Here is a 25,645-nt window from a genome sequence, read left to right on the forward strand (position 1 = left end):
TATGTGTTCGTCACACATGTTGAATTGGAACAGTATTGATTTAAACAGTATTGATGCGAACACAGATTGATAAGAAAATAACTATTTATTAACTCAAAAGGTAATATTTCGCTGGTATTATATCCAGCATCTTCAGAGCACACATACAAAGTTTGTTACAAATGTGAGACAACCACAATTCGGTATAACAGTGGGGCTAGTATAAGTAATTGCAGCATGCAACACAAGACTAAAGTCCTAATACGGCACCATCTAAGTTATAAAAATTAATAAAAATAAAATAAAAAAAACAGTAGTCAGAAGTTTTGAAAAAAAATAGTAGTTCTTGGAACTTTTGAAAAATAGTAGTCCAAAGTTTGAAAATATTAAATTAAAATAAATAAATATTAATTTGGTCTTAGGATGACTGTCTCCCAAATATTTGGTAGATTTATACAGCCATACTTGTTAAGGTTTGGAATATGTTTTAAGGCTTCTGTTGATTCCAGGAACAACCTCTCTGACTTGTAAAAGCTTCTGTGCAGCACTTTTGTTTTTTTCCAATCGATCCTGTGTGCTGGGGTATCCAAAACATGGTCTGCCAGACCCGACTTGCCATAATGAAAGTGCTGGATATATTTTTTGTATTCACTGAGGCAGATGGCCACAGTTCTTCCTGTCTGTCTGTAGTAGGCTCGATGACAAGAACAGGGCACTTCATAGACTCCTGGATGTGAAAAGGAGTGAATCTGTCCTTAGGTGAATGGATGAGAGTTGCCAATGTCACATAAGGTTTAAATACAGTGCGCAGTTGGTGTTTGTTAAGCATGCTAGATTTCTTTTCAGATGTGCCTTTAATGTATGGGATGGTGATAGTTTTGTTGTAGTCTTCTGTGGTAGATAGTGGGGGGGGTAGCATTTAGTATTTTATCTATCTTATGGGGATTATAGCCATTGGTTAGGAAGGTGTGGCACAGGTGAAAAAGTTCAGCAGTGAGAGCAATGTCATTGGAACAGATTGCTCTAGCTGTATGGGTTAGTGTTTTTAAGATACCATATTGTTGAGAAGGGTGATGGTGTGATTGTTTGTGTAAATATCTCCTTGTATGTGTGGGTTTTCTATAAACCAAAAATGATAAGGAACCTTCTGGAAGACGTGTGATCAGTGTGTCCAGGAAGGTCAGGCAGTCATTGGCTTCTAGTTCCATTGTAAAGTGGATTTTAGGGTGCTGACTATTTAGATGCACTAAAAATGTATTCAATGTGCCTGGGCCATGTGGCCAAATAGCAAACACATCATCAACATAGCATAGCCAGAGACTAAGTTTGAGAGTGGCTATGTTGATAGCTAGCTTTTCCAGATGTTCTATGTAGAAGTTGGCTAAGGGCTGTCCCATCTAATTTTTTGTATATTTTCCCTTTCCATGTAAAATAACCTGCCTGTACCGTGAATAAGGTGCAGTTTTCTAAAATACTTTTTAGGTGGGTAGAATTTTTAACAAAAGAAGGAAAAATGTTTGTGCAAGTGGCTAGTAGTTTGGCTAAATGTTTAGCTGGTTTATATGTAGGACTGTTTATACTATCTACAATAGGGCATGAAGGTGTACCTTGTTTGTGGATTTTTGGAGCTCCATATATTCTTGGTGTTTTAACATGAAAGGGTTTGAGTTTGTTGACTGTTTCTTTTGGCCAGGAAGTGACTTTGTTCAATAGCTTGCACACCTTAATTCTTTTGTGAGTTGGTGGGATCTTGATCTATAATTTGATATGTTGACCGGCCTTGGAGAAGCGTGTGCATTTTGCTTTCATATTCTGTTGTATCCATTACTACAGTTGCGTTTCCTTTGTCTGATTTGGTTATTGTAATGTGGTTATTATTGTGTAGCTCTTTTAGAACCATTATTTCTTTATGTGGGATATTATTTTTGGGAGACTTAGAATGGATTGGGATATTGGCCACGTCTAACCTAATATTATTGGCTATTGCTGGAGGCAGGTCGTGTATTACACGTTCAATGGAAGCCATTATTTTGGTTTTTGGAACTTCTTTAGGAGTAACGGCAAAATTGTGTCCATGACTTAATGTACTCGTGGCTTCTTTAGTTAAGGTTAACGATGATAAGTTCACAACGACGTCATCTTGATGTAATTGCAGCCGCTGCGTAGCACTGTGTTGCTGGAGGAATTCAAATTTCTTCTGGTGCCGGTTTTTAACTTGAGCAAATTCTTTATTGGCTGTAGAGTCGGAGATTCTCTCCAGAATATCCCATAGCTCCGGGTTCAAAATGTCAGATAGTATATCACGTAATGCACTGATGGATGAATTTATTTTTGAAAGTTCTCGGCGAGTAGCATATATCTGTTCCCGTAATAGTGCTAAACTCACTCGTTTATAAATACGTTGGGCTTTGGCCAAGTGAAACTTGTTCTTAATTTTTATACAGTTTGGTATCAAATTGGTATCTCGGCACCTTTTAAGAAGCCTAACCTGTTCAGTTGGCGCGCTAATTTTACTTTCCACTTACCGTATTGTCGTGCCTTGTCTACGATATTATCTTCGTGAAGAATATCTAAACGCGTGGATAGGCTTATGTGTTCGTCACACATGTTGAATTGGATTTAAACGGTATCGATGTGAATACAGATTGATTAGAAAATAACTATTTATTAACTTCAAAGCTAATATTTCGCTGGTATTATATCCAGCATCTTCAGAGCACACAAACAAAGTTTGTTACAGATGCGAGACAACCTCAATTCGGTGTAACAGTGAGTGGGGCTGGTATAAGTAATTGCAGCACAAGACTAAAGTCCTAATACGGCACCATCTAAGTTATAAAAAAAAACAGTAGTCCAAAGTTTTGAAAAAAATATAGTAGTCCAAATAGTAGTCCTTGAAACTTTTAAAAAATAGTAGTCCAAAGTTTGAAAAAAATAAAATTAAAATAAATAAATATTAATTTGGTAAAATCTAATTGTTTTCATTTAGTTGCATGAAATATTTTAAGTAGAACTGTTAAATATTTGTGCGTACATTTTTAATTCTCAACTCGTTGCGAGTAAAAAAAAAGATGTTAATTTAGCCTTTTATTTTATATTCTGTTTTCATACCACCTGGCAGTGGCTCATGTACCACCAGTGGTACCATACCATAGGTTGAGAATCCCTGATGTAGATGAAAACAGGAATATAATTTCTTGTACAGTAATTATTTCTAATTGACAATTTTTTTCAATTATCTATCCATTTTCTTTTTAGTTCCTCTAGTGTCAAGGATACTACCATCAGATATATGTCGGATTCATAAAAAAGGATCCAACATCAGGCAAGTACATTTAATTATTGCTATTTTTTCTTTCACTATACTGAAATCTATTTGCAGCAAGAAAAAAAAAAGTTGGGAAAAGAATTAAAGTTGGACAGCTATACACAATATATAATTATTACTAAAGTGGAAAACAACATCTAAAGAAAAGATTGATTCAGCTAGTGAGCATGTGGTGAAGTGGAATGATTGAAAAAATTCTGAACTTCTTAGACTCAAAGAAGTAGTCCTAGAAAAGAAGAAATCATATTAAAGGTTCCGAGGAAGTCAGCTTGTGCTCTGGGAATACAGGGAAAATATGTAAGAAATTTATAAAAGTAGCCGATCAAAGAAAGTAATGCGACGACTTTGGGGAGAACATACAAGATATACATCTTGTGATGATAACAATACTGTTGGCTACTGAAAAAAAAATGTTACCAAGTTTACTGGTGTGTTTCATCTTTTTTTCTAATTTGAAGAATTTAAATGAAAATACTCATATCCCCCCCTTTTCATTCTTTTATTTTGGGTTTAGGAATTTAGATTCTTATTGGAAGGATGATGTGTGGCAGAAAGAGATTTAAAAAAAAAAGGTATTTTTTGGTCATCAGAATATTATTGAAGAGGTTAATCATGTGTATTTGGTAGTGGGTAAAAGGAAAATGAAGTAGAGGTGCTCCATAAATTATTAGGTTTGATATATGTATATCCTTTGTTTGCTGCGTATTCTTGCCATGCTGAGATAGAGGTTAATTAAGGAGGGAGGTGTTGATAGCAAATGAATTGATTCGTTTGTGGTTGCGAGGAAGCAATGATGTAAAATTTATTGATTTATGATCAAAGTTTGACGTAAAGAAATATTTGTATAATGTTGATAGACTTCACCTAAATGGTTTTAGTGTTAGGTGTCTATAGAAAGCTTTGTGCACTGAGCATATTGAAGTGCAAATTTAAGGGAACTTAAGAATTAGGGTGAATGCAGGTGTGTGTAGGCATCCATGAGGCGAGTGAATGTGAGAATGACTAACGTGTGGAATCTAGTCTATCTCAAGCAAACAGTGTTGAATAGGATAGTCAATCCAGGAAGTAAAAGTGGTTGGGGAGCCTAAAGGGCCATCACAAGACTTTCTGTATACTTATGCAGAAGTGTCAGGAACAAGAGGTAGGAGTTTTTGGCATTGGGTAGTGCAACCTCACCAAAAGTTATAGGCATTAGTGAGACTTGGCTAACAGCAGATGATGTGGTTATAGGGATAGAATGTGAAGGGCTTAGTATTTTCAGGAAGAATAAATAAGATAGAATGGGGAGAAGGGTATTGCATGACAGATGAATTGCACCCAAAAAAATAGGAAATAAGCACGAGGGTGGCTGTTCATCTGAAGTGGTCTAGTGTGAGATCAAGATCAATAAGACAAAATATACAGATGGTTGCTGCTGTAGGCCAGGGGATTCCAGGGATAATCTAGGCGACATGCATCAGTAAATTGATACTATGCATGCAGGTCAATTGATTATTATGGGAGCCTTGTAGTCCCACATATACCCCTTATATCATATCTTCAACTATGAAGATATGATATAAGGGGTATATGTGGGACTACAAGGCAGGTGATTATTACAAGCTTAGGAGGAAGCTTAAATCTATGCCATGGCATAAAACACTGCAGAGTAAGGATATTTAATTGTGCATGGGAGGTAGTTAAGAGTAAGCAATACCTAAAGTATGGAGGGTTAATCAGGTAGGAGTTAAATGAATGAGTAACATCATTCATCATCATCAAATTCCTGCCATGTACCCTCAAGGGGGTGTACAGGATATGATAGTACTACATGAAAAATTTACATCATTACTAACTTCCTATCTACAATTTTCCTCCAAATCAGTCTGTTACTTGTCAAGACTCCAACATTACCAGATTGTATATTTCTATCGTCTAAGGCACTTTGTACCGTATCAATCCACCTATATCTTGGTCTTCCTCTGGGTCGTTTTCCTGCCAACTTGGCAGAGAACACTTGTTTTGCTGGAGAAATCCAACAAGTATTTGCCATTATTATTAGCTTTGCTCTTTTCTCCAAATTTTCCCAAAACAGTTTTGTATGTCCAACAGTCACTTCCTACTCTGCTATTTAGATCTCTAACAAGGACCAACTTTTCCTTTTTCATTGTGTCAGTAGCTTTCTCTAGAGCCTCAAAAAATTCCTCCACTTCTACCTTTGTAGAACATTCTGTGGGACCACAGGCACAAATAAGTCTCATTGTCCAGTTCCCCATTCTGATATTTGCCCAAATCACTCTACTTGACACTGCCTGCCATTCAAAAAGATGAGGCTCGCATTTTGTGTTGGATACTATGGCTACTCCTTCTTTTCCTTGATTGTCACTGCCTGAATATAACATTTTGTATTTATTGCTCAGAAAGATCTCACCAGTTTTTGTCTTTTTTGTTTCAGTCACCCCTATTATGTCGATCTAGTACTTATCTAATTCCTCAACTAGCTCATTTCTTTGCCATTCAGGCTTCTTATGTTGATAGTATAGATCTTTAACTCTGGTGATGTTGATTTGGGAGTGTGTTTTCTTATCTGTTCCAGTAGCTGACTTTTCGCTGTTCGCCCTGGTTCCCTGGCAAAAACAACAGGGGCCTTGTTTAACTGGGCGATGTCTTAGCCGGCATGAAATTTTGTCATGTTGTGCCATCATTTTGTATTTTGGTTTAAGCCAATAAGAATAAAATTTGGTCCGCTAAATCCCAAATTGCCTGCACATCCTCGTTCGTTCAGTATCCAGGTAGATACCCAACAGGGTGCACCACGAGAAAGTGAGGATTGGACATTAGATCAGAAGCCCTGGTCGGTTCTCTACATTCCTTTAAAGGCTATGTGGAGGTCTCCTCTCAGTTATACAGCTTTGACTCTTAAGCACTCTGTAGTGTCTTGTGCAAAAAAGTATACCACATTTTTTGATTGCTGCAGAAGCTAAAGTTGAAATGTAGTTGTGCCAGGAAAGATCAAAGATGCAGGTCAGTCTATGAAGAGAAATTTGATCATGTTTGGATATCTCAGTATTTCTGAAGGTGAGGGATGTGAGCTCTTTCTTGCAACAGATCAGATCAGACAGGACTGAGTTTTTAATGGCACTGAAGTTTACAAGGTTGTCCTTGCCCTACTGGGATATAATTTAGGAGATCAGAGTTAAGGTCACTGGTCATGGTAGATTTTGAGGATTCTAATACTTGAGCACTACAAGGTTTGTTGAATGAAAAGGAGGAATGCGGTGTACATCAGAAAAGTTATGTATAGAATTGAAAGTCTGTGAGAGCAGGTCATTTATATATATTAGAGGAAGGGAGTGGGTTAAAGAGGAGTACCCTGGAGTACTCCTCTGCATTGGTGTGTGTGTGTGGAGGGGGGGAAATCTGAGGAGAGGAAATAGTCCACCATGACAGTGAGCGACATTTAAGAAGAAAATGCCATGGATAGTATATAAGGAGAAAGGTAACCAGCAAACTCATGACCAGTACAAGGGTCGGGCTAGAAAAGTAACCAGCATGGTTTGAAAGACAAAATCAGATTATGAGAAGAAGCTAGCTGAGCAGGACAAATGAAATCCCAAAGAGTTCTTGTGTTACATGGCAAGTAACAGGAAGATTAAACTTAATGAGTGCTGATGGTGATAAGGTGACAGAAGCAGATAAAATTGTTTAGTTACTGAGTGGCCACTTTACAAGGTTATATCATCCAAGTGAAGTTATTGCTGTGACATGACAGACTGATGTGGGAATAGAGGTGGATGAATTGGAGGTTCTTAGGATACTGCAGAATTTCAATGTAAATAAATGTGTGGGATTAGATGGAATATCAGTTTGTGTTTTGTAAGAATGTGCAAGGAAACTGGCAGTGCCTCTGACTAGGCTCTTTATTTTAAGTCTCAGTTCTGCAGTAGCAAATTATAGACCAATCAATATTTCAAGAGTGGTGGTAAAAGTATGCAAAAAATTGGTCAAAAAGAAAATTCAAGAATGGGTGGATAAGAATTATACTCTGTGTGGTAGCATGGCTTTCTGAAGGGTAGGTCATGCCATAGTAATTTACTAACTTTTTGTAATAGAGTGACAGTTGAGTTAGCTAAAGGAAATGGTCACAAGATGATTCTGCTGAATTTTTCAAAGGCATTTGATGGAATACTATAAGGAACTGTTATGCAAATTAGAACAAGTGGGGATGGATATGACACTGGTTATGTGGATAACAGGGTGGCTGATGGATGAAAGTGGTATATGGAGGAACAGAATCCATGAGGAAGCAGGTGAATAGTGGTGTGCTGCAAAGTTCTGTGCTAGGACTACTGCTGTTTAATTTGTAAAAAAACGATATAGGAAATCATTTGAAAGGAAATGTTTAGTTGTCTGCTGATGATGCAAAATTAGGTTTAGTAATAGTTAATGAGGACAGTGTGGAAAGCATGGAGGATGATTGAAATAGGCTGTCAGTATTGGCAAAAAAATAATCAATGTCAGTTAATGTAGAGAAATGTAAAATTATGCATTTTGAGATAAATTGATTACGTACTCCAGAAACAGATGAAGTTAGGGATTTGGTGGTAGACAGAGTTGAAGTTTAGAGGTAGTATTACTAAGGTAGCTCATAAGATTACTTGGCTATTGAAGAACACACAAGTAGAGATAAGGAAGTTAGTATTCCTCTTTATAAGGGCCTTGATATGTCTACATCTTGATTACTGTGAACTTGGTGGTCTGGTTTCCTGGGTTTCTTGGGGATAAGGAAGTGGTGGAGAGGATTCAGAGGCAAGTGACCAAGATGGGGAGTGGTTTTTGGAGTATGAGGATTGATTGATTGAGAGTTTGTGGATTGCAGAAATTGGTTGATAGGTGAAAAAGAGGGGGATATGATAAAAACACTTAAGTTATTTAAAGGGTTTGATAGGAATGATGCAGGGGAAATATTTCAGAAGTTAGCTAGATGGTGTAGAACAAGAGATCATTCCTGGAATATGAGTAATGGCATGGTTAAGTAGGGGTGCGAGGTCTAGATTTTTTGCTTGGCAAATTGTGAATGAATGGAATATATTGCCAATGTCAGTTGTGAGCACTTTGTTTGATAATGAGTTCAAGGAGTGGTATGATAGATTTGTGGATAGTTTGGGTTTCATGGAGGTGCTCATATAATTCTACATTTTTAATGTAGAATTATGTTAGCCCCAGAAAATTCTAAATCATTGCCTTTGGATAATTTGATGAGAGTTTGGTTTCATTCCAGATAAATTCCATTTCAAAATGCTATAATTGTTCGTTAAATATAACTTAAGCAAAAATTTCATTTTGAATAATGTTGAAATATTTCAATCTTGCTGGCATATCCCTCGGGATATGTGCTGCTGATTGGGAAACAGGATCAATCAAACATTTTTAATCAAATTTTAGCCTCTGCAAAAAGCTATATGATGAAAGATTATTTCCATATTGAAAGTTATAAGAGTTAATTGTTTATTATTATTATTATTTTTTTTTTTGGTATGCCTGAATGATTACACTTTCTTCTTGTTTTATTAGTTTTAAGTTAAAATGCCAAGTGTTTGGTAAATGTTTATTTATTTTATTTTCTTTTTAATGTAGATTAGATACAACCTTAGTTGACTTTAGTGATATGAAGTGGGAAAGAGGTGATATAAGCTTTCTCTTCAATGGAGATGCTAAACCTTCTCAGTCTCTCATAGTTTTAGACAATAAACAAAAGGTATATCAGAAAGTACGTTACGAGGTAGGTCTTTATTCTGATTTTTCTATAAAGGTATAATGATCAAATATGCTTGAAGACTAGTACTTTCCAGAAAAATATCACATTTGAACATATGTTTGTGAAGAGAGAATTAACATACACTTTGTTGCATATGAGAAGCCTGGAGATTTTTTTTTAATATTAATCCTGCCCATAAAAGGCTGCAGAACTTTACAGTATATTGGCACCCAATGATCAAGGTAGAGAAGAATGCAGATGTCTACAACAGTTGCAGGTTGTAATACTAGATTAGGGAAAGGTTTACAATGAATAAATATAAAAGGTGAAAAAATGTGAAATTTGTCTCACTAGTTTTGAAATTGTACTGGTATGGTATTTGACTAGCTGCTGCGAAGTTTATTAGGTTTTAGAGCAGTAATTTCCAGCAAAATTGTTATTCTTACTTAATGATCAAGTCACATTTTATGAAGAATTAACATTTTGATATTTATTAACCAGCATTCTTTCACAGAGCTTTGCCTTTTTTGTAACAAAATGAACTTGAAGCTGTGTGGAATTGAATGCTTTGTATGACTCAGCTTACAATACCAAAGAAAAGAAGGTAAACAGTTGGCCTTCAAGATTTTCCCAGAAATGTTGCAAGTAACTGGTTATAAAAATAGAATTTGACTTCTGGCATGATGTTATTTTTGAATTTATGTTTTAGCATTCTAAGCCAACATTTCCAGTCCACAGTGGATGGCAGCTCACATGTGGACTCCACTGGTTTTGAGGATATAAGAAATGGGGTCATCCATTATAAATACTACTTTTAGAATGTAGAGAAGAGACCATCTTATCATAAGATAACAAGATGGTTGCTTTTAGAATGGCACATGCAGTGAAGTTGGAGTGTACATAATCAGGAGTTTGGTTTTTTTGTTATGACTAATTATTAATATAACAATTGCAAGATTAATTTAGTAAACAAATTATGGTATAGAAAGCATAGAGTGGCATAGTGAGTTCAGTAGGGTTTCAGAAATGGTGGAAAGATTGAGCTTAAAAAACTGAATTTTTTTTCTACAAATCTGCAGGCAGAATTGGTCATTCTGACAAAATGCTCCATGGCCTCACATGCTTCAGATTAATGATAAATAGCTTAAGCTACTGTATTTGCCTTTTCTTAATTGTAACTCTACCTAGTCTAGCCATAAATACTGTTATAACTCAAACAGTGCATAAACCTTGAGTCAATCAGTAAATCATGTACAGCTTTCAGCACATACAAACCACGTGTATAATGTGCATATAGCAGCACTCAATCTTTGAAAGTCTAAGTCAAAGTCTGTGAGGCTACATATCAATGGTAGTAAGCACCACAGCTAATGGAAACACTGCTACTGCTCGCTCAAAATCCACCTTCAGGCTGGCGATGGTGGGGATGTAATTTCTCACAGGCTACTCTCTCAAGGCCTGACCACAATTTGAAATCCAACAGATTCATATTGAGACTTCCAGACGACTAGTCAGATGGCAATATGTGGTTGGACACATTTGCTTCCAATCACTTGTGTGGTCCTCGTCTTGTGTCCAGGGGCTGAGTCCTGTTGGAAGGTCCATTGCCTACCTTGAAACAAGGTATTGTTCAGCATGGTGTCTTGATACCCTTAGGCGCAGATTTTGATCCCTTTCTCATTTTTCACAGAAATGCAACTTGGATACCCCCTGATACCCCCACCAAACCATCACTTACACGGGGTGATGACCACTCTGAATCCTGGGTGCTATGGCACGGGTTGTGCAACCATTGGGGACAATCATTTTGGCAATTAAATGACTCTTCGATGGTGAAAATCTCATCTGTGAAGAGGATCTCTGTGTCTGTTGTTCACACAACACCGGAGCTTTTGATTCTATCACCCTCTGCTGTATAAGTTGTGGTGTTATCAGGTCATGGTAACACACATGACATTGTTCTCTCCGAAACGTTCATCTGTTGTGACATCACTTTCTGCATTCTCATAGGATTATGGTGAAAGTGTGCCTTCATACCCTCACAAGCTGTTGAATCCTAATGCAGCATGGTTGACCTGTTCTTTGGTGGTCTTATACATCTTCTGTAATATCATAACAGTTAATAATTCAATAAAGTAAATAATAGGTAGCTATAATCCAACCTTGTGAAGTGCTATTACAGCTACATAGAGGCTCATAATCTCCCCATTGCATGCTAACCTATACAGCTAGACAACTGTCTCTCTGTTGATGAACATGCGAATGTTGGTTGGCTGTGCACAGCACCACTAATGGAACTGGACATATGCAATTCTGTGGGAAGGGTGGGGTTGCAGAAGTTGTAACAGTATTAACGGTAAGACTATGTATGAATCTGCCATCTTTTAAATGTTAGTTGTGCTCTCTTTGATTTAGTTGCACTATTTTTCTTTAATAATGCTGTATAAATTACATGTAGACACACTTAAAAAAATGATTTAATTAAGATAGATTAACTACAAATATTTTAATTCACATATCATGGATCATAGTAATATATTTAGAAATTAAAAAATTAAACAACAATGAAGCTATATGGAGAATGGAATCTCTTCTTATATGCATTCACTAGACAGCAAAGTGAAAACTGATACTGTTAGGAACCATAGTATGTAGTTTATGTAGATCAGTAGTTTAAGCCAGATTTTTACCTGGCTGTCTTGTGACTGTATATAAGGAGAGATTCCATTCTCCTTCATATACCTTCATTGTTGTTTAATTTTTTCATTTCCAACTGTATTACACTGACAATGATCCAAAGGATTTGTAGTTAATCTATCTTAATTAAATCATTTTTCAACCATGCACATATAACTTATACAGTATGAATAATGCACAGGTATCTCTCACTTAACATATTACAATGTAATGGTTATCTAAATCTCTTAATTACTGTCACACCTATATGCTGTTGAGAGCATATATAGTATCACCTTAATTTTCAACTTTCTCATACTGACATTGTGATAGGTATACTTTTTTTTTTTTTTTCTCACAAACCAAATTAAATGACTCAGGCCATTTGAATTCCCAAACAAACATACTCCCAAACAAGAATCTGGATTTCTGTGAGTTTAATTCACATATACATCAAGCTGCTGCATATTTGAGTAACTTGAAGCAGTATTTGAGTCTGTAAGATCACTTCCATGCAAGTTTTGCAGCTGTATATAGTGCATAATAAATAATGCATGATCACTATAGGACATTTCAAATGAATCATTTGAATATTGCGGTGCTGATACCCTGATTTTTTATGTATTTGCCATTTAAGATTTTACTTTAAAGATGTTTATATCTGTCATTTCCTGTGAAGTGTTAGTATTTCTGGAATTTTATAAAATCAGAAGACTCATTGTGGGAGACCAAATTTTCTACAGACCAGTTACCTGTCATACTTCTTGAACATTCAGAATTGGTGTACTCCCCATCCCCTCTGGCAACACATTCCACTCATGCATCACTCTCCATGTAAAAAAAAAAAAAAAATTATAATTTACTTTTTTGCTTCCTTACTCACAAGGCCTTGTACAGCCTCTAAGGCTTGTTTCTCCCACTGCATATTGCCTTATCTTGATTTGTTCCTCTGATAAACTTATTTTTGTCATATCACTCTGCCCATATACTGTACTGGTGTGCTATGTGTGATTTGACAACCCTTTGCATGTGGATTTGATATATAAAACTTCTATATAAGGAGAAGCCCTGAAAAACACACATTTTCTTATTTTGCTTTCATACCTAATGTTTTTCAATCCTTTACAGCAGGGGTTCCCAACCTTTTTGTTTCCTAGAGTGCATTCTAAAATACTGGTAGGGCGATGGGCACCATCTATTTTTTCAAGCAAATTTTTTGAATTCTTTTGTTAAATGAATACATACAAAGTTTACATTATAATCAAATGTTTTATTACTTAAAAGTTTACATTATATAAAATTTAAATATATATGTGTAAGTCAGTGTGATCTTTGGCATTTCATTTCATTGGCCAGTGCTTCATAATTAGGAGAATATGATGATATTCCAGTTCTTAAACTGGAATGAACAACTTCGAATGCGTGTCTACTTTACATTGTATGCGTTTAATATTCGTCATGTGTCATTAACGCATGCGTCATATAGCATGCCATGAATTGTTGTGTGATTATTTCAAACTATACGGCACAGGGTTGAACAGCAGCAGGCACACACAAATTGGTTGACGGGTGCCATAGTGCCCATGGGCATAGGGTTGGGAACCACTGCTTTACAGTCTTAGTCAGTTTACCACTTGCCTCTGGATTCTCTCTCTCTCTCTCTCAAACATTTTCATATCACCTGTATATACAGGTGACCAGATCTGTATGCAGAAATTCGATGTACCTTTACCATTGCCTTATATACCGTATTTACTTGAATATAACTCATCCTCACATATATCTCACACACCTGATTTTACTTTACGAAAAAAACAGTTAAAAAGTTTAACATATACCCGACACATGAAAAAAATTTAAACCTTCAAGAAATAGATGCTGAATGTTGTTATGCAGTTTCAGATATTTTGGAATTTGGTTGAAGAGAATCCACATTTCATCTCAACAATTGTCAGCTTGCCTTTGTCATTGAGTTGTGCAACTTTTGTTAATACCGAACCAATAATCTGCGCGTCTTCATAGCTGTGCTATTTCTACCAGCCTTCCACAGTCTGTTTTGTGGTGCTGTCTGTTTTGCATTCTGCTTTCACTTCTCATTAGTCATTCATGAAGGATTGTTCATCACCAGTAATTTACAAGATAATTTTAAGGTAATTTTTGCTTGAAATATGGAAAAACATTCAAATTATAGTGCTGGTTTCAAACTCAAAGTTCATATGATTCCAAAATGATAAAAGGACAAGCAATAATGAAACTGTTTGCTCTAATTTAATTACAGAAGCATTGTCGCTGAAGATTCAAACATATCACGTGATGAAGGTGAGCTGCCGATCGCGTAAATAGCGTTGATAATTAAAATTTAAATGCATTCATTTTATAAATGTGAGTAATTATAAATTATAACAAATACTGCAGATTTAATTATAAATGTCAATTTAGTGTTTGCCTGAAAAACTTTAGTTTCCAAAAATCCTTCTTCAAATTTTTCTTTGAATCAAGAGCTGATTGCAGCTGTAGAGGGGTATTTTGCAGATCTTACTGAGAACCACTACAGGGATGGGATAATGGCACTGGAGCATCGCTGGAATAAATATATTAGTCTTAAGGGAGATTATATTGAAAAATAAAATATTTTTGAAATTATAAATTCTTTTTTTCATTGTTAGGCTGAGAACTTTTCAGACCACCCTGGCACTAGTATACTGCTTGTCACTGGGCAAAGAATTTTTTTTTTTTTTTTCTGTTATTAATTTTATATCTTTTGTAATTTTTATTTTTTTACATAATCTGGAAATGCTGTTCTAGAAACCAAACAGACTTTTTCAAGCCACTTCAGGCCTTCAGTAAGCAAGGCAGTGGCCACATGCGAGGTAGTTAAATTCCTTTCCCACCTAAGTTTATGATGATGATACACTATCCTGATGTGCTTTGGTTATAACATTTACCAATAACAATCCAGTCTTCCAACATGGAATATACTGACAAAATATCGAATGTTCTTCTGTATGTTCAGCTGATGTCATCTGTGTGTCCTCTTCAACAATGAAAGTTAGCCCCATATTGTAGATAATTAAATTAGTACTTGGTAATTTCATAGGTAACAGAGTAAAATCCTATAATTATCTAGGATTCTCATCTTGATGTTTTAGGAAGAAAATTATAATGTAGAAGTAAAATAATTGGTTTTAATTATTATTTCTGATATTTTGCCACAGTTAACGTTTGGGACCTGTTCGTGCTGGAGAGGACCTTCCAGTGGTACTGGTCCTTTTCATTCTTCCTCTTTTTCTATATTTCTCATATTTTTTGCTCTCTGCTCCTTAGTCAATTGCCATCCAAACCTCTATCGCTTAGATCCAATGCCCTTGTGCCATGTTTGCATAAGTGTGCCTTGTGCCATTTTGATAGTCATGCATTGTATTGGCCTCTACTTCATTAGGATAGGGAGATCCTGGGTGGCCAGGCCAAGATCAATGGGTAAATCAACACTATTGACCATTGCTTGTCTGCAAGGTTCAATGGTTTTGTTGTAAGTTTCCTTTCCCATGGTTCGGGTGAAAGGCTTGCTGAAGATGGTATAGCATCTGGAACACTTCTGCAGTTTCACTTCCAGGTGCATTATTACTTGGAATAGAAATGAGAAATTCTGATGCACATATAAATATACCTTTGTTTCTCATCTTCCAGGCAGCAGGTGAAAGAGAAAATAGGAAAAAATCACTCTTCTTTATTCAAAAAAAAAAAAAAAAAAAAAAAAAAAAAAAAAAAAAGGTTTAGATGGTTTGGCAAGATCTCCCAGAATCTTTTTTTTTTTTAAATCACTTCATCAGTGCTATTTTTGTAGAAACATGTCAGAAACACACAAAATCTATTGCAAATATCATTGTGTGTGTGTGTGTGTTGGGGGGGGGGGGAACACTAATTATGGTAACATCCCATAAAATGCTAAACTATGAGGAATTAATGGAATAGGATCTCCTTAATGTTCCCAGGTGAGGAGGTAGGTTTAGAGCTTGAACATAAATGTCTGAGGTACATCTTTATACATAGGGATTGTGGTCTCGTTCTCCAGGATTTATCATCCTTACTTTTGACACAGCTACACCTCTTACTTCTGCAATAGTAGGATATCCTCTCAGCTTTCATGTTAACCTCTACATCCCCAGTCTACTAAAATGCTTTAAATGTCAGAAATATCATGTTGGAGGCTTAATGGATTCTATACAGCACTCAGAAAGGATTAAAACAGAATTTAATACTTCCTATATTTCATCTCAGTCACTGAGACATCTTCAGGGATTACAAAAAAACCAATGTAACATATATATACAAATAACACACAATACTAAGCCCAAACACTTGGGTGACACTAAAGTCCTATTCAGGTGGAGCACCCTCTAAGGGCAGTTGTAGGAGGCCTGGAATGTAAAGTGGAACCTCTGGTGATAAGCGTTTCCCAAATCTTAGAAGCTTAATGCAACCATATTTATTAAGATTTGGTTGATTCCTGAGAGCTGCTGCTGATTCTAAGAATAATCTCTCTTTTTTGAATTTGCTGTGGTGGAGCATGGTGGTTTTTTTTTCATGAGATCCTGTGGGTTGTATCCAAGACATGGTCAGCCAGGCCTGACTGACCATAATCATGATTGCAGATGTATGACTTATGTTCCTCCAGGCAGATGGTTGCTGATCTGCCTGTCTGTCCAAAGTACGCCAGTTTACAGGAACAGGGTACTTTATAGACTCCAGGCACTGAGAGAGGAGGGAGCTGATCTTTCGTAGAGCGGACAAGGGTAGCAAGTTTGCGGTGGGGCTTAAATGCTGTGTGTAGGTTGTACTCTTTTTAAATTTTGGCTATTTTTTCGGATGTGCCACAGATGTAGGGTATGGTGATGGCATTTCTAAACTCTTTCTGAAGAGAAGACCGAAGAATGGGGGAGGACCTGATTATTTTTTTAATACTGTGATTGTTGTAGCCATTGGAGAAGAATGTGTTGTGTATGTGGTCAAGCTCAGTTGTAAAGGCAGTTCCACTGGAACAAAGATTGTGGGCTCTCTTGGTAAGAATTTTAATAATGCCATATTGTTGAGCAGGATGGTGGTAGGAGAGTTTGTGAATGTATCTGCCTGTGTGCATGGGTTTTCTATATACAGTGAAGGAAAGTGTACCATTAGGAAGGCGTGTAACGTTCTTTTCCTTTTCCATCGTAAACTGGATTCTTGGATGTAGGTTGTTCAGGTGATTGAAGAAGGAGTCTAATGTGTCTGGGCCGTGAGGCCAAATAGAGAACACATCTACATATCTTAGCCAGATAGAAGGTTTGAGAGGGGCTGAGTCTATGGCTCATTTTTCAAAATCTTCCATATAAAAATTGGGGAGAGGGGGGGGGAACCCATGACAGTTCCCTCTATTTGTTTGTAGATTTTTTTCCTCCAAGAAAAATAACCAGAATTGATGGCAAAGGAAAAGAGATTAAGATGTCAGAAGGAAAAACTTTTTTTTAAGAGTGTTAAGGATCAATTAAGGGAATATTGGTAAACAATGAGGAGATGTCAAAGCTTACCAATATGTCTGTGTTATTTAAGGTATTTATATTGTGTTTATATTTTTGCTGTGATTGAGTAGAGTGGCCTTCTTCCAGTGGTCATATGGTCAGTGTCCAAAGCATGGTCAGCAAGTACTGAGTGATTGTAGTGGTGGAAATGAATGTAGTCCTTGTTTGGTGATTCTATGTTGGCTGTCCTGCTTAAAACAGGCTGTAGTAAAATAGTTTACGGTTGCAATGGACCTGGTAAACACCTGACAGGTCTGGGTACTGTGGTTGGTCTTTGGAGCTGATAAGGAATACCAATTTTTTATATAGTTGTGGTTGTAAGGTTGTATCTTTTTAGAATTTTTGCTAGTTTTTCAGAAATTCCCCAGATATATGGTATGGTGATAGTTTTGGTGTAATCTGTTCTGGAGAGAGAGGGGGGGGGATGGTTTAGAGGCTTAAATATTTTTTTTTGGATATAATGGGTATTGTAGCCATTGGCTAAGGTTTTACAAATGCAGTCAAGTTCAGTGTTGAAGGGCACTGTTATCAGAACTAATTAATTTTGCCCTGTTATATAAGATTTTAATAATCTCATACTGTTGGAAGTGGATGGTGTGACTGTTGGAGATTATATCGTGTGTGTGTGCACACACACACACACGATATGGCAGCCTGGTGGGATCCATCAGGCTGGCATGTAACTAAATGTCTACAAAGGGAAGACTTATTTTCCTTTTCTAAAGTAAACTGGGTTCTAGGATGTTGATTGTTTAGATGTGTTAAAAAAATATTGAGAGCATCTAGGCCATATGGCCGAATGGAGAACAGCATGGACCTAGCATAGCCAAACAGAGTTTAAAGCTTTACCTTTTGAAAGTCTTCCTGAATTAGCTTGAAGTGAGGGAAAGAAACTAGAGCCACGGGCTCTAGTTTCTCTTCTTCTATTTGATTGTATTCTTTCTCTTCCTCTCTTTGATTGTATATATTGTTCTGCTATTTGATTGTAGAATTGAAGCAGCCCAAGTTCGTAGGGGACTCAGACAGGGATAGGATATTGGGAGAAAATTCATCTTGAATCAGTCTAAAGTGGAACATTGGTGAAGAGAGAGGAGACATCAGAACTGACCATTATGTCAGTGTGTTGGAGTGGAGGTTTTCTATATTTTTGTTGCGTGTGAAAAGGTGTTGCCACTATATTGGGAGAGCAGTTTGGCTAATTTGTGTGTGAATCAGTGCCATCTACAGTTGGATGTAATAGCACATTTTGTTCTTGAATTGTTGGTAGCTCATATATCTAGCGGGGGGGGGTCTAGAATCATATGCTTTTAGTATATTAATTGGCATCCCTTATCTGCTCCTCCAAAGACCAACCACAACAAGATCTGCCAGGTGCTAACCAACTCTCTTGCAGTGGCAAACTATCCTACTATGGTTTGTTCCAAAATGCAGGACAGCAACATCAGAATTACTAAATATACTGTTTACACTACTACAGCCATTCAGGACTTCTTGGATGTGTTTTGGACATCTACCACAGGATATGCTAGAAGAAAGCCACCCCACTCTGCATCAGAGCAGCAACAAATATAAAGATGAGAGACTATTCCTTGAATCTTACTCAGCATTAAGAATCTACCCAAAGTTCAACAAATTTGGCTGCATGAAACTATCCCATTTCAATATCCTACCTTGAAGAAACCTTAGAACAAATAGCACAGATTCCTTGCAAATTCAATCTATACACTTCTTTCGAACCATCTCAGAAACTATCTTCCTTCTTACCATCTACAATGGATACATTATTACCTCTCTCCTCGCCAGGTGTCTATCAGGCACCCTGCTTATGTCATCTTTGTTATTTTGGACATACTGGCCATTCTACTTTGATTAGAATCCAAGTGCATCAAGACTGTATTACATTTCTGGAATCCGACAAGTTTAGCCTTGCTTCTCATGCTATTGACTAGGCACAGAGTTCTTTGGAACCACACAAAGATTCTTCACTCCAGCAAATTCATATTTGATCGTCTTTTCATTGAAGCTTGTGACAAGCTACAAAATCATCCATACATTAAACTTAACTGCTCAGACTGTATGTCAGTCTCTTAGTTTTGGGATGTAATTGATTCCTGTTAATTTTTTATAATGTTGTTATCTGTGTAACTTTTACATTTGTTCCTTTGAACTCTGATAGTGTAATCTGCATATCACCTCAGCTGTCACTGAGACATGAGCAAGTATTTTCAGTTTTCTGATGTCCTTATAATGCTGGATGAAATATATTGGCATTCTTGAATAAAATTCTGTATATTTTTTACATGTGTGAACTGTGCAAGTTTTTATAAATGAGTGTTTATTGATATCATTGCACTGCACTGTTCCTCTAGCCATTTTGATTTTCTCCTCTTCATTGCATTTTGCTTTATCTCTCATTTCTGCAGAGATCTCTCCTAATGTTTAATGCTCTTTTTTCTTAAATTATCTTTAATGTCTCATATGAGATCCACCTCTTCTCTGGTTTCTCTATCTCTGGAACTGTTAGTTCTGCTGCTCTTTTGATTGCAGACATCACTTTGCTGTTTTTATCCTCCAGGTTTCCATAGTGGATTTCAGTTCTGTCTCAAGCACTTTCCTGTACACTTTCCCTGTGATTTCTTTGCTCATTGTCCTCATATCTCTCTGATTCTGAAACTGCCTTCACTCGAGTTTCAACATGATATTGGCAATCACTAATCTGTGATCTGATTCCATGTCTGCTCCTTGAAATGTTCTACACTGCTGTATTGATGTGGCCATCTCTTGCTTATGAGTATCATGTCTAGCATGTTCTTTCTTCCATCAGGTGATTGTCATGCCCACTTCCTGCAGTCCTTTTCCTATAATTTTGTGTTGCAAATTCAGGCATTCATTTTCCTCTTTCATTGCTTTCTCCATATCCATATTTTCCCATTATTCTTTCCCATCTTTCATTGTTCTTTCTAATCTTAACATTCCAGTCTTCTCCAGTGATTAGTACATCTTTCTTTGGTACTGATTTCAAGATTATTTCCAAGTTGCTATAGAAAAACTGTTTCTTCTTCATTGCTTTCTGATCTGGATGAATAATCTTGGACCATTATGATGTTAAATGGTCTTGCTATTATTATTCTTTCATTTACTGGTTTTTCATCCTGATAATGCTTCTCTTCCTCTTTTATTGAGAAGAAATCCAACTCCTTCCCCATGTTTTATACTACTCTCAGACCAGATGATTCTTCCATTCTCATCTCTCCCAACTCTGTCCATTGTATCTCTGCTAATCCAAGGATGTCACATTGGTATCGCTCTATCTCCTTGCTACTTTGCAAGGAGATGGAGCTTTCTGGTAGCCCATAAAATATGGACATTCCATGTTTTTACTGATAGCCTGTCTCTTGCTGATTTTAATTTTATTGCTTTTTTCAGTAGCTGACTTGTTGAGCCAATGCAGATCACTCAGTTGGATATGCAGACTTTGTTATCCAGGTGACATCCAAGCTAGCATATTGTACTTTTCCTTTGTACTACCATATTGCACCAGATTTCAGTCTAGTTTTTTTTTACAGTTAGCTCATCAACACTCATCTGACCAATCTTAATGCTTCTTTCAGCTGCCCCAAACATGGGGAATAGACATTATTTGCAGTTGGCCACTATGTATCACATTGCTGTTATCTGTTGGTTCCACTTGAGATATTTCTTTCCCACCTACCACTCATATCTGAGAAGCATCCCCCTATCTGGCATTCTAGTGGTTTCAGGCTTCCCCTAGGGCATGTTTCATTGAAAAATTGTAATTAAATAAGTTTCCTGCCCTGAGAAATAGAACTTTATTGCTATTTAAAGCACAATGCTATAACCAGTAAGGGAGGCACAGAATGGCAGACTGGTGTGGGATGTTCCTTTACTATATTTCTCAGCATGCATGGAAGTGAAAGGAGCATTAACAGACATTGCTAAATGTTCATTTCTTTGGAAGGAGGAAAAGAACACAGCAGAAAGAGAATTGTGGTCATTTCTGTATCTTCAGTATATGAAGATTGAACAGAAATTAGGGAGAGAAAAAAAAATTAGAAATGGAAGACTGAGAAAGGAAATCCTTTAATAAAAATGCAAGAAGTTTATTGTAAGATTTATTCAGTAAAAATTGGAAAAAAAATATTGCTTACTAGTTCATATAATGGGCAAAGTAAAGTTTGTTTGTGAGTCATAACATTGCTTTATTTAAGATTCTCAGTGTGAAGGTGATTTGAAGCTGTTCATATGGTTTTAGTTATTTCTTCAATGAAATGTGTTGAGACTTTTATATATAAAGTAAATTTATTCTAAACTGATGAAACTGTTCATAACGTTTAAGTAATTCATTTAAGAAAGTTTGCTGTGGCTTTCATGTAGAAAGTGAATTAAGTTATTGAAATGTTTTGGATGAAGATAGACCATGTTTATAGGATGCAGGAAGAATTTCAGTGACTTATGGAGGTATTAACCTCTCTTTTGTATGAATCTAGCAGAATTAAAGTTTCCCAGAAGCTAGAAACTAAAACATAAGAAGTCTTGTCCATAAAGGATAATAACTGCTCATAAAATTGAAAGGAAACTGTATAAGTTGTTTTTCATCCTGTTTAAAGTAGTAATCTAAAGAATAATTAGTGCTGTAGTTAAGTAATATTGATTTGGTAATGTGTATATATATATATATTTGCATTTTTTTTTGTGTGTGTGTGTGTGTGTGTGTGTGTGTGTGTGTGTGTGTGTGTGTGTGTGTGTGTGTGTGTGTGTGTGTGTGTGTGTTATAAGAGTGCCCATACACCCTCATTATCAAATTCCTGATATGTACCATTGGGGAATGTACAGGATCATTATGATAGAACCACATGAAAAAGTTACACCAGTACTAACTTCTGATCAGCAATTTTCCTACAAATTAATTTGTTATCTGTCAAGACTCCAACATTATCAGATCTTGAACAGAAATTAGGAAGAAAAAAAGTTAGAAATGGAAGACAGAGAGAGGAAATCCTTTAATAAAAATTTGAGAAATGTGAATTATTTTTCCTGCCAATCTCTTAAGGAACATGTTTTGCTAATCTTTCCTATCCCATTTTGTTTAAGTGACCATACCACCTGAGATTAGCTCTACTAACATATTCCTGAATGCTAACAATGGCAAGTGCTTTCTTAATATCCTCATTTTAAAAGTGATACTGCCATTGATGCCATCTGTTCACTCCACTAATCTTCCGCAGAACTCTCAGATATGAGAGTTCTGCGGAAGATTACTTTATGCAGATGATGCTATACTTCTGAAGAAATTCAGTACAAGTCTGCAAGCTTCATTGACTAAATTTAATAACTGTTGTAATAAATTTGGTATGAAAATCAGCAATACAATGAAAATAGACAAAAATACTGAAAACATCAACTGTATATTGAATAGCAAATGTATAGAACAGGTAAAACATTTCAGCTACTTAGGAACAATTTTTAGCGAAGATGGTAAATTAAATATGGAAATAGACAACAGAATCAACAAAGCTAGAATGGTAGGAAGGTAAACTGAATAAATTTATATGGAATAAGAGAGAAATTAGTCAAAACACTAAAGTAGCTATATGCAAGACAGTGTTCAAACCAATTTTAACTTAAGGATCTGAGAACTGAATTAAAAATAAAACACTTAATCAAAATTGGTTTGAACACTGTCTTGCATATAGCTACTTTAGTGTTTTGACTAATTTCTCTCTTATTCCATATAAATTTATTCAGTTTACCTTCCTACCATTCTAGCTTTGTTGATTCTGTTGTCTATTTCCATATTTAATTTACCATCTTTGCTAAAAATTGTTCCTAAGTAGCTGAAATGTTTTACCTGTTCTATACATTTGCTATTCAATATACAGTTGATGTTTTCAGTATTTCTGTCTATTTTCATTGTATTGCTGATTTTCATACCAAATTTATTACAACAGTTATTAAATTTAGTCAATGAAGCTTGCAGACTTGTACTGAATTTCTTCAGAAGTATTGCATCTGCATAAAGTAAAGAGCTAAGATTAACATCGGCAATTTTGATATCAGGTTTAATACTGATTTCCTTCATAATGCGTTCCATATAGATAATGTGCACCCTTGTTGCACACCTGATTTAACATCAGACCTTCCTGTACCTGCTAAGTGCTGACTTACAGCTCAAATAGTCTGTGTATTGCTTGATATTACACCATATAACTGCAGTGTTTTGACAAGCTTTCCTTTTGGTACCTTGTCATATGCCTTTTCCAGATCCACAAAACTTAAATACAAATCCCTGTTATATTCTCAAGATTTATCAACAATTTGTCTTATTAAAGTGAAAATCTGATTCTGACAATTTCTATTTGGTCTGAATTCAGCTTGTTCTTCACCAAGCTTCCCTTCCACATTATTCATAGCTGTGTCTCAAGTATACTTGCAGAAAACTTAACAAGAACATTCAGTAGGGAAATACCTTTATAATCCTCACATTCAGTTTTATTTCCCTTTTTATAGATGGGTAAATCGAGAGCTCTGCTCCAATAATTTGGAATTCAACCATGTGATCAGCTCGTCTAAATTATGCAATGCAGCCACTATAAAACTTGTATACCTCAACATTTGAGCATTTCTAGTCAAATTTAATCTATTCCAGCTGCTTTCCCATGTTAGGTTTTTGATGACCTTTTCTGCTTCAAGTGTGGATATATATTACTGATTGCATTCCTATTGAGAGTTTCTGATATCTTGCTGACACTGCTTGTTTCATTTGGCAGTCTTTCAAAGTAATTACTCCAGACATCTAGAATATCATCAGTTTTCATATCATCTTTAGCATCTCTGATTCCTTTTACAGTACTCCTATTCTCTAAGAGCACGAGCAGACTTACTTGCCAGGAACTTTCGATATGCCTTCTCCTTTTCATTGACTGCCTTTTTAATATACTGAGTCCAACATGGAGTTGTGATTTTTCTATCCTTTAGACAACCTCACCACATACCTCTTGCCAAATCAGTACTTTCTTCAGGATTTGCCAGTGAATCTCTAAGGTTTGGTTCTTGTTTTCCAACTCTTTCATTTTTTCTTCAATGAGTTTTATGTATTTTAGTCTATAGTTCACCTATGAGCAGTGCTCAACTTTGATTCGTTTGAATACTTTCTTACACTCTCTTTTTATCCTGCAATTTTGAGGAATGAATGTCATATTCATTTTTATCCTGTTCAAAATTAAATAGTGATCACTTCCTGTTTCAAATCCTCTGTCTACTCGTCTCCTGAACCAGTGGGAAAACATCATTTCCAACTCTGAAACATTTATTTCTTGCATCTTCTCTCCATGTGATTTGTGCACATTTTTATGTTGAAATGGTGTTGGTAATAACTAATCCATGTTCTCAACAGAAATCCATCAAGCATTTACTATTATTATTAGCTTTGTACTTTTCTTCAAATTTTCCCAAAACATTTCTATGTCTGGTAATCATTTCCTACTTTGCTGTTTAGATCTCCAACACGAACCAACTTTTCCTTCTTCATTGTGTCAGTTGTTTTTCTAATGCCTGAAAAATTCTCCTCCACTTCTTCCTTAATAGAACTTTCTCTGGGAGCATAGGCACAAATAAGTCTCAATGTCCAATTTTTCATTCTGATATTTGTCCACATCACTCTACTTGATATTGCCTGCCATTCAAGATGATTATCATCATATATTTAGTGTTGAGTATTATAGCTACTCCCCCTTTTCCCTGATTGTTATTGCTTGAATCTAATATTTTGTATTTGTTGCTTTTAAAGATCTCACCTGTTTTTGTTCTCTTTCTTTCAGTCATGCCTATTTTATTGATCTGATTCATCACTTATCCAATTCTTCTCCTAATTCCAATTCTTTTCCATTGATGCTTCTTACATTGATGGCACCAATCTTGAATTCTGCTGATGTTGAGTTGGGATCTGGGATTTGTTCCAGCAGCTGACTTTGCATTGCTTGTCCTGGTTTATTGTTGAAAACAATAAACCAAGACATTTGGTTTAAGCCAATAGCCAATAAGAATATAATTTGGTTGACTATATCCCAAATTCAGAAGCACAATAGATGCAATTTTCATATTAAACAGACTAGCAGAATTTATGAGAGACAAAAACAAAAAACTCTACTGCTGCTTTATAGATTTCAAGCAAGCCTTTAACTCAATAAACTGTAAATTCTAGAAAATAGAGGGTTTGACAAATACTTATTAAATTGTATTAAATATTATTACTCAGAAACACAAGCAGTAGTAAAATACAGAAACAGACTGAATAGCAATTAAAAAAGGAGTTATGCAAGGATTCCCATTGTCACCCTATTTATTTTATCT

General features: G+C 35.9%; 1 protein-coding gene across 4 annotated transcripts in view; it reads left to right on the plus strand.

Moving 5' to 3' along the window:
• Window positions 1-25,645, plus strand: part of LOC150108062 (ankyrin repeat domain-containing protein 13C) — a 312,652-nt gene that overhangs the window by 106,079 nt on the left and 180,928 nt on the right. For all 4 annotated transcript variants that reach the window (XM_090415561.1, XM_090415563.1, XM_090415562.1 and 1 more), the window contains 2 exons: window positions 3,238-3,304; window positions 8,924-9,068. In XM_090415561.1, coding sequence (XP_090271687.1) covers window positions 3,238-3,304; window positions 8,924-9,068 — 212 coding nt within the window. The remainder of the gene's footprint in view (window positions 1-3,237; window positions 3,305-8,923; window positions 9,069-25,645) is intronic.

Source organism: Typopeltis vanoorti, chromosome 3, assembly GCF_054136105.1.
Source record: "Typopeltis vanoorti isolate ZY-2024b chromosome 3, IOZ_Tvanoo_1.0, whole genome shotgun sequence".
NCBI lineage: Eukaryota > Metazoa > Arthropoda > Arachnida > Uropygi > Thelyphonidae > Typopeltis > Typopeltis vanoorti.